Source organism: Chlorocebus sabaeus, chromosome 7, assembly GCF_047675955.1.
Source record: "Chlorocebus sabaeus isolate Y175 chromosome 7, mChlSab1.0.hap1, whole genome shotgun sequence".
Lineage (NCBI taxonomy): Eukaryota > Metazoa > Chordata > Mammalia > Primates > Cercopithecidae > Chlorocebus > Chlorocebus sabaeus.
The window spans coordinates 1,866,277-1,876,917 of NC_132910.1; the positions used below are offsets into that span (position 1 = coordinate 1,866,277).

At 39.1% G+C, this 10,641-nt stretch overlaps 1 protein-coding gene across 2 annotated transcripts in view; it reads left to right on the forward strand.

The window, feature by feature from the left end:
• Positions 1 to 10,201, forward strand: part of CENPC (centromere protein C) — a 74,625-nt gene extending 64,424 nt beyond the window's left edge. For both annotated transcript variants that reach the window (XM_007998583.3, XM_007998585.3), the window contains 2 exons: positions 4,109 to 4,199; positions 6,275 to 10,201. In XM_007998583.3, the coding sequence (XP_007996774.3) occupies positions 4,109 to 4,199; positions 6,275 to 6,345 (162 nt within the window). In that variant the 3' untranslated portion in view covers positions 6,346 to 10,201. The remainder of the gene's footprint in view (positions 1 to 4,108; positions 4,200 to 6,274) is intronic.
• Positions 10,202 to 10,641: the final 440 nt, after the last annotated feature.

The window sequence follows — 10,641 nt, forward strand, 5'->3', positions numbered from 1 at the left end:
TCATTTTGGAAATTGACTTCCAATTTTATTCGACTGTGGTCTGAGAGAGTACTTGATATAATTTTGGTTTTCTTAAATTTATTGAGACTTGATTTGTGGTCTCTCTCATGCAGTCTATCTTGGAGAATGTTCCATGAGCTGATGAAGAGAATGTATGTTCTGCCGTTGTTGGGTAGAATGTTCTGTAAATATCTATTAAGTCCATTTGTTCCAGTGTATACTTTAAGTCCGTTGTTTCTATGTTGACTTTCTGTCTTGATGACCTGTTTACTGCTGTCCGTGGGGGTATTGAAGACCCTCACTGTAAGTGTGTTGCCGTCTGTCTCATTTCTTAGGCCTAGTAGAAATTGTCTTATAAATTTCGGAGCTCTGGTGTTAGGTGCATGTATATTTAGGATTGTGATATTTTCCTGTTGGACTAGTCCATTTCTTATATAATGGCCTTTTTTGTCTTTTTAGCTGTTGTTGCTTTAAAGTCTGTTTTGTCTGATACAAGAAGAGCTACTCCTGCTCTCTTTTGGTATCCATTTGCATGGAATATCTTTTACTACTTTACCTTAAGCTTATGTGAATCCTTATGTGTTAAGTGAGTCTTTTGAGGACAGCAGGTACTTGGTTGGTGCTTATCCATTCTGCCATTCTGTGTCTTTTAAGTGGAGCATTTAAGCCATTTATATTCAATGTTAGTATTGAGATGTGAGGTACTGTTCTATTCATTGTACTAGTTGCCTGAATTGTGTGTGTGTGTGTGTGTGTGTGTGTGTGTATGTGTGTGTGTTTTATAAACCCTGGGAGATTTATCCTTTAAGGAGGTTCTATTTTGGTGTATTTTGAGTTTTTGTTTCAAGATTTAGAACTTCTTTTAGCAGTTGTAGTGCTGGCTTGTTAGTGGGGATTTCTGTCACCATTTGTTTGTCTGAAAAAGGCTTTATCTTTCCTTCATTTATGAAGGTTAGTTTTGCTGGATACTAAAATTCTTGGCTGATAATTGTTTTATTTAAGGAAGATAAAAATAGGACCTCAGTCCCATCTAACTTGTAGGGTTTCTGCTGAGAAATCTGCTGTTTATCTGATAGGTTGTTTTTTTTAAATAGGTTACCTGATGCTTTTGCCTCACAGCTCTTAAGATTCTTTGCTTTGTCTTGACTTTAGATAACCTAATGACTGTGTGGCCAGGTGATGATCTTTTTGCAATGAATTTTCCAGGTGCTCTTTGAACTTCTTGTATTTGGATGTCTAGATTGCTAGCAAGGCCAGGGAAGTTATCCTTGATTATTTCCTCAATTTTTCCAAACTTTTAGATTTCTCTTCTTCCTCAGGAACACCAATTATTCTTATGTTTGGTCGTTTAACAAAATCCCAAACTTCTTCAAGGCTTTGTTCATTTTTTTAAAATTTATTTTTTCTTTGTCTTTGATTGGGTTAATTCAAAAGCCTGGTTTTTGAGCTCAGAAGTTCTTCTACTTGTTTGATTCTGTTGTTAAAACTTTCTAATGTATTTTGCATTTCTCTAAGTGTGCCTTTCTTTTCCAGAAGTTGTGATTGTTTTTTATTTATGCTACCTATTTCTCTGGAGATTTTGTCATCCAAGTCTTGTATTTTTTAAAAAAATTCTTTAAGTTGGTTTTCACCTTTCTCTGGTGCCTCCTTGAGTAATGTAATAATCAACCTTCTGAATTATTTTTCTGGCAATCAGAGATTTATTTGTTTGGATCCATTGCTGGGGAGCTAGTATGATCTTTTGGGTGTGTTAAAGAACCTTGCTTTGTCATAGTACCAGAATTTTTTTTCTGGTTTCTTCTCATTTGGGTAGACTATGTCAGAGGAAACATCTGGAGGTCAAGCGCTGCAGTTCAGATTCATTTGTCTCATGGAGTGATCCCTTGATATGGTGTTCTCCTCCTTCCCCTAGGGATTATATTTCCAGAGAGGCAGCCTGAAGTGATTGCTATTGCTTTTCTGTGTCTAGCCACCCAACAGAGCTATGGGGCTCCAGGCTGGTACTGGGAAGTGCCTGCAAAGAGTCTTGTGATATGATCTGTCTTCAGGTCTCTCAACCATGGATCTCAGCACCTCCTCTGGTGGAGGCAGCAGGGGAGTGAAGCAGACTCTGTGAGGGTCTTTGGTTGTAGTTTTGTTTAATGTGCTGGTTTTCTTTAATATTGGTTGTACTAGCAGGTGGCTGGCCACCAGCCAGGAGGTGGTTCTTTCAAGAGGGCATCTGCTGATACAAGGTTGCCTGGATAAGTATTCAGGTTTCTCAGGTGATGTGTGGGGCCTTAGAGCTCCTGTCTTAGGCTACAGGGCAGTTAGAGAAAGACCATCAGGTGGAGGTAGGATTGATTAGGTTTGTCCAAGCTCAGACTCTCCTTGGGCTGAGCTTCTTGTGACCACTGTAGGGGATGAGAGTATGGTTCCCAGGCCACTGGACTTATGTTCCCAAGGGGATTATGGCTGTCTCCACTGCATCATACTGGTCACCAAGGAAGTGGGGGAAGCCGACAGACTGGCCTCACCCAGCTCCCATGCAGCTAGGCTAGGCCAGTTTCACTGCCACTGTGCCCCACCAAACCAAGTTTGTATCCAGGCAACCAGTGAGCAGGACTGACATTTTGTGCCAGGCTACAAGCCTCCCTGCTGAGAAAGGAAGCTGGGCTTTCAGGCCCTGCCCCTTGCCTCCTACCCTGGCTTGTATTTGAACTTCCTATTCGCCCTTCCCCCAGTTCTGCCCAGGAAAATTCATGCGTGGTCAAAATTATTTAAAGTTCAGCTGGAAGTTTCCTTCTTTCTGTGGTCCTTCCCCAATTCCACTGGCAACCCTCCCCAAGGAACCCTGTGAGAGAAAGTCAGAAATGGTTTCCTTGGAAACCAGGAGTACTTACAGGGCTCTTCCCACCTCTGCTTCTACTATTATATTTCCCTTGGGTCTCTCAATTCCTTTCAGCTCTAGGTAAGGTTAAATCCTTCTCTCATGACCTGGATTTTCAGGTTCCCCAGTAAGGATGTGTTTGGAGGCAGACTTTTCCCCCTTTCACACTTTGGGCACTCATAGTTTTTCAGCTGTCTCATGGAGTTTGCAGCGGCAAGCCATTTCTTTCAAAGAGTCTGTGAATTATTTCAGTTTTCTTGGTATGTTCCTGTGATAGTTCTTGGAGCAAAGAAGTTCATGATGTGAAGTTTCCACACACTGTTCTGTCCATCTGAGTGGGAGCTGCAAGTTAGTCCTACCTTCTGTCCTCCACTTTTTCCTGTGTGTACTATCCTTTAATGTGACTGGCAGTGCAGTTTATTTACATCAGCATCACCACAAACATATGAGTAATGCTTTTCACTAGGACATCATGATGGCTGTGAGGTCACTAGGCAATACAATTTTTTAGTGCCGTTGTAACCTTATAGGACCACTATCATGTTTACAGTTTGTTGTTGACTGAAACGTTGTTAGGCAGTGCATGACTGTTTCACAAATTTAATGGCTTAAAACAATACTCTTCTATTATCTATCGCACCGTTACGTAGAGAGAACCATGAGCTTGACCAGGTATTCTGTTGAGAGTATTACAAGACTGGAATCAAGATGTTGACAGGTTTGTATTTCTTTCTGGAGGCTGTAGGGATGAATATGCTTCCAGTCTGCTTCCAATCTTATTCAGATTGTTGGCAGAATTCAGTTTCAAGTGGTTGTAGGACTGAGGTTCCCATTTCCTCACTGGCTGTTCACCAGGGTGTCATTCTTAGTTTCTAGAAATAACTCATGTTTCTTGGCGTATGGCCCCACATCTTTAGTACCAGCAACAGTGCAAGTCCTTTTCATGCTTCAAATTTCTGTGACTGTTCCTTCTGCTTCATTTCTCCTCTGCTTCCAGCAGGAGAAAGTACTCTATTTTTAAGGGTTTAATGTGATTAGGTTGGGCCTACCTACATTATCAAAGATAATCTCCCCATCTCAAGGTCTCTTTTGCCATGAAATTTAATGTATTTACAAGTTCTGGAGATTAAAGAAGGCACATTTGTGGGGAGTTGTTTTTCTTCCCACTACATTTTAAGGTTCCTTTGGAGTATTGTCATGATTCAATTTTGAATGAGATTTTTATTTTTATTTTTACAGGTTTTTTATGTTAACTTTGGTGACCTTTTGTGTACTTTACACGAAACACCTTATATAATAAGTACTGGGGATTCGTTCTATGTTCCTTCAGGTAAGTATAATTAAAGACAATTTATTTCACTTAGACAACATGTATATGGTTGTTTTTGGGCACCATGGAAATGGAAGCCACAGTGGTCAAAATGAAGTGTGATATGACTGATGGATGTTGAAATAGTTTGGTACATATTTTTCTTTCATTTGATTATCAGGTAAGTGTATTAGCATTTTGTGGTGGTTTTTTTGTTTTTGAGACAGAGTCTCGCTCTGTCACCCAGGCTGGAGTGCAGTGGCGCGATCTCAGCTCAGTGCAGTCTCCGCCTCCCTGTTTCATGCGATTCTTGTGCTTCAGACTCCCAAGTAGCTGGGACAACAGGCACGAACCACCACGTCTGGCTACTTTTTGTACTTTTAGTAGAGATGAGAGTTTGCTACGTTGGCCAGGCTGGTCTAGAACTCCTGACCTCAAGTGATCTGCCCACCTCGGCCTCCCAACGTGCCACGATTACAGGTGTGAGCCACCGTGCCCAACCAATTAATGTTTTGATACATGAGAACAAGAGGTATTTACTACTGACTATAAAAATATTGGCCGTGCACGGTGGCTCAAGCCTGTAATCCCAGCACTTTGAGAGGCCAAGGTGGGTGGATCACAAGGTCAGGAGATTGAGACCATCCTGGCTAACATGGTGAAACCCATCTCTACTAAAAATACAAAAAAATTAGCCAGGCGTGGTGTGGGTAGCTGTAGTCCCAGCTACTCTGGAGGCTGAGGCAAGAGAATGGCATGAACCTGGGAGGTGGAACTTGCAGTGAGCAGAAGTTGCACCACTGCACTCCAGCCTGGGGAACAGAGCGAGACTCGGTCTCAAAATAATATGTATGTGTATATATATATACATATGTATATATACATAAATATGTATATATTTTTAGTCAGCAGATATGTTGTTTTCCAGAGTAGAACGAAAATTGCCCCATGTTATCTCTAAGAAATTATGTTTTTAGAACATTATTTTAAACTGTTTAAAGAATGGAATGGTATGCCTCATCAGCTATTGAACAGCAAAAGTTATTGTAAATAGCCATTTTAATCCACTTGTCATTCATTCACTCATTCAACAAGTATGATTAAGAGACTGCTATGGGCCAGGTGCAGTGGCTCACACCTGTAATCCCAACATTTTGAGAGGCTGAGGAGGGCTTGAGGTGAGGAGTTCGGGACCAGCCTGGGCAACGTAGGGAGACCCTGTCTCTACAAAAAATGCAAAAGTTAACCAGGCATGGTGATGCACACCTACAGTCCTAGCTCTTGGGAGCCTGGGACAGGAGGCTTGCACGAGCCCAGGAGTTCAAGGTTGCAGTGAGCTATGATTGTACTACTGCACTCCAGCCTGGGTGACAGAGCAAGACTCTGTCTCAAAAACAAAAACAAAACAAAGTGTCTACTATGTCCATGTATTGCTGGAAGATTTGGGATATATAAATGAACAAAACAGGCAAAAATCCCTGCTCTTATAGAGCTTACATTCTGTTAGGAGACAATAATAATAGTCATACTTGCATAGTCCTTAGTATGTTAGCACTGTTGTGAATACTTTCTCAATTTCTAGTATATAGAAAGTCACAGTGATAGTACTCAATTCTAATAAGCCTGTCACGTGTGATAATTGTGGTCCATCTGTATTTCACTTTTCCTGTTATTACCTCATTTAAGAGTAGCATTTGCCTTTTTAAAATTTTGAGATTTTATTCTACTTAACATTGTACCTTTTATACTCATATATATATGAGTATGTCTGGTTTAGAGGAATCCACAGAAGTTCTGTAGACCTAATAAAGATTGGTTTCAGAAAGAGATTTTCTTTTCTTACACTCTTGACTGACTCATCCCTGCATTTATTACCATAACGATATGAAATTTGTATTTCTGTTCTCTGAAGCCTCATCTGGGTCACGTATCATGGTTAGCTCTTGATGTTGTAGTTCATGGAATTAAGTAAGTTACTTAGGTTAGGTGAATTGTTTTTATTTTGTGTCTTACTACAACTGTCGGGTGATGGCTGTATACTTAATCAAAAGGAATGATTCCTATGGAAATAATTTTTATTTTCTTATCACTTTTAGGTAACTATTATAACATCAAAAATCTCCTGAATGAGGAAAGTGTTCTTCTTTTTACTCAGATAAAAAGATGAAAGATCAACCAAGCTGAAATATGTGTGTATATATGTATATGTGAAAAACAGTTTGTATAGTTGGGACATTTGTCTTTGTAATTACTTATGATGTTTTAAAATAAAAATTTTATTCATTTTTGTGTAGACTTGTATTTGATAAACATTTCTAACTCCCAAGTTTTTTCCGATTTTTCAGTGACTATACATAATAGCTTGTAGCGATGCCCATATTTATGATATTATTTTTATAATTTGACAAGAATACGAAAATGAAATATAGAACATTTCTGTGTCAAAAGAGACCGATTAATATATCTATTCATTAAAAAACACCTTTTCCAAATATGAATTTTAAATCATTAATTATTAAATAATCCAATGGGAGAAAACTGTGGTAAATGGCATATTTGTGTTAATTTCCTAAAATTGCTGTAACAAAATACCACAAAATGAGTGACTTAAAGCAACAGAAATTTATTATCTCAGTTCTAGAGGCTAGAAGCCTGAAATCAAGGTGTTGTCAGGGCTGTGATGTGTTCGAAAACCTGTAAGGGAGAATCCTTCCTTATTCCTAACTTCTGGTGGTTTACTGGCAGTTTCTGGCATTCCTTGACTTGCACTGGTAGGTAGCATTTCAATCTACTTACATTATCACATGGTATTCTCACCTTCTGTGTCTGTGTTCGCATGACATCTCTTTAGTATATTACATGTAAATGTTTTTCCATCATGCTTTTTGGTTCATATTTTCTGTTGGAGGCAGTGTCTTTTGCCATTGCTTTCTGTATGTGGCCTCAACTTTCCCTCAATAAATAAATCTAAGCTAAAAATTCTATTCAGTATTTTTGGTATGGTTAGCATGTAATTATCATTAACTCTGGTTAATTAGAAAATTAGAAAAATCATTAAAAAAAGAGGTTTTTTTTTGGTTTTTGGTGTGGTTTTTGGTATGGTTAGCATATAATTATCATTAACTCTGAAGAAATTGATGTTTCACAGTAAATTATTTTTAAGTCAACTCCCTTTTCAGGTCTTACATATTAAATACACACATTCAAAGCAACTGTGGTGTAGGACTTAGGAAGAACGAAGTGTGATGGCTTTTTTTTATACTTTATAATTTTGTATTGTGATTTTTATTGAATCTTTTTTTTTTTTTCACCTTTATTTCTTTGAATATATTTGTTATGAAGTCTTATTGAAGGCTTGACTAGTCAAGTATCTGGGCTCATACAGATTTAGTTTTCACTGAATGCTTTTCTTCCTTTAGTATATTTCACTTTCCTATGTTTTTACATGTCTAATAATTTTTGGTTGACAGCTGGACATTTTAGGTAGCATATTGTAGCAACTCAATTTTGTCTTATATCTAAGGGATTTGTATTTTAAATTTAGCATTTTGACTGGACTCAAACTGTGGAATCTATCTTATATATGATGTGAAATTCTGGCTGTCTGTGCTCTGTTTTTCAATTCTTTATTTCAATATTTATTCTTGCTTGCTAGGGGTAGTTCCTGTGTCTGCATAGCTTAGCAGTCAGCCAATCATTTGGACAAAGGTTAAGATCAAACACTTGAGTCTATAAGCCTTCCACCCACTGTTGGTTGTTCTGTGTGGGATAGGGGCTGCATTCAGTGTAGCAGGCAGTTCCCAAATCCCCCTTGGTTTTTACATTTGCCATGCTCTCTTGGTCTCCTCTGTGCATGCATCATTTCAGTTTGCCAAAGATGTTTGGAGAGCTCATGTTACTCTTCTCTGCCCTTCTGTTTCCAGGACGTTGTTAAATTTCTGACTGCTCTGTTGCTCTTCAAGAACTAGGACTGTAACCTTTGGTTAATAACTAAAGATATTCCTTGTCCATTCCTAAGTGATTTTTTTTACTTTTGACTTACAGAGTTGTAGGTTTATACCTCTGCTGTAAATCAAGACTCCTCTTACAGCAAAGTTGCTAGTTTTCAGTTAATTACAGCCAGACAAAACTGTAGTTTTTACCGATCAACCTAGGGGTGGGTGAGACCTCACTCAAGAAGGCCACAGATTCCAACAGTTCTTTTCCAAAGCTTTAGCAATTTTTTTTTTTCTTTCTTGTCTTGTTTTTTTCCTTCTTTCTTTATTTTTTTTCTGGAGGCAGAGTTTCACTCTTGTTGCCCAGGCTGGAGTGCAATGGCATGATCTCGGCTCACTGCAGCCTCCGCCTCCTGGGTTCAAGCAATCCTCCTGCATCAGTCTCCTGAGTAACTGGGATTACAGGTGCTCGCCACCACACCCGGTAATTTTTGTATTTTTAGTAGAGACGAATTTTCACCATGTTAGCCAGGCTGGTCTCAAATTCCTGACCTCTGGGTGATCCACCCACCGCGGCCTCCCAAAGTGTTGGGATTACAGCTGTGAGCCACTGTGCCCAGCTTAAGTATATCCTTTCTGTGTCTAAACTGAAAGCCCATATGGTTCAGCAAAAGCTCTCCAGTCTGCTTGGTCAGAGCCACATCTGAATTTTGCCACCTCTGTACTCTGTTCAGCTCATAGACTTCTGTCATGTCTCAGAATTTTGCTCTGCACATTTGCAGCCTACTGTTCAGCCAACTTCTAGGGCTGTAATGGTTGATACAGTAGTCACAAGTTGTAGCTATTTAAATTTAAAATGTTGTTTCTTACTTGCATTTGCCACATTTCAAGTGCTTAGTAGCACATGGTAGTGGTGACTACCACATTAGATGTCACAGATATAATTATTATGCAATTAACCCACAGATATAAGTTGCAGAAAGTTCTGTTGTTCTTGGGCACCTCATGCAGATTTCTGGAGCTCTTTTTCAGTTTCTGCTTCTGTACCCTGCATCACAATTCAGTCTTCTCAACAGTCCTAAATTGTGATCTTTCTCTGCTCATTAAGACCACTGTTCTTTTTGAACTCAACTCTCTGTGTCCAGTTTTGCAGAGTGCCCCCAGGCATAAAATTGGGTGACTATGGAGTTAATCTCTTGTCTTGAAAGAATCACAGTCCTGGTGGGGTGTGGTGGCTCACACCTGTAATCCTAGCACTTTGGGAGACCGAGGCGGGTGGATCACCTGAGGTCAGGAGTTCAAGACCAGTCTGGCCAACACGATGAAACCCTATGTCTACTAAAATACAAACGTTAGCCGGGCATGATGGCAGGTGCCTGTAATCCGAGCTACTCGGAAGCTGAGATGGGAGAATTGCTTAAACCTGGGAGATGGCGGTTGCAGTGAGCCAAGATCATGCATCTGCACTCCAGGCTGGGCAGCTGAGCAAGACACTGATCCAAAAAAAAGAAAAAAAAGAATTCACTTCTGTCCAATGTCTGCATAGAGTTACCTTTTATCTTTTTCTATTTTAAAGTTTGTTGGAGGAGGACAAATTCGACCCCCATTAATCCATCGTGGGCATCACCCACAAGAGAGGGTTTTTTTAAATGATTTTTCTAATTTTTATTGTTGGGTAGGATTCCACAGTTTGTTGTCCATTTACTTACCACATGGATACATGTGTCTTTAATTTCTTCCAGTGGTTGCTTACATCTATGTAACTACAATTCTGAAAAAGAAATTGGCAAGGATACAATGCATGTGTATAGTTCTGTTTCATCATGTGTGAATTTGTGTAACACTGCAATCAACATAGAACTGTTTCATCACTAATTTGTTCTTCATTTCTGTAATATTGTCACTTACATATTGTTGTAGCAATGGAATAATATAGTGTATGACCTTTGGTTTTTCTCACTCAGCATGAAGCCCTTAAGATCATCCAAGCAGTTGTACCTATCAATAGCTCATTTCTTTTTATTGCTAAGTGATACTCTCTAGTATGGATAACTGTACCACAAATAAAGATGAAGTGAACACTTCCTACAGGTTTTTGTGTAAATTTAAGTTTTTGTTTCTTTGTAGTAATGCCCATATGGGAAGCATACGTTTGATTTTTTAGGAAACTGCTTAACTGTTTTCCAGATTGGCTATACCATTTCAGATTCCCATAATCAATTTATGAGACATTGTGGTCTCATAAACCCCTTATCTATGGTTTCACTTTCCTTGAATGCAATTAACCCACAGTTAACAGTGGTCCAAAAATGTTAAATGGAAAATTCCAGAAATAATCTGTAAGTTTCAAATTGTGTGCTGTTCCAAATAGCATAATGAAATTCCATGCCCTCCCACCTGGGACCTGAATCCTCCTTTTGTCCAACATATGTATACTATAGACTACCTACCTGTTAGTCATTATTATTTTCTGCTGTTGACTTTTAACCATTGATACCACCATGGTTCTATGATCCAGGATCACCTGA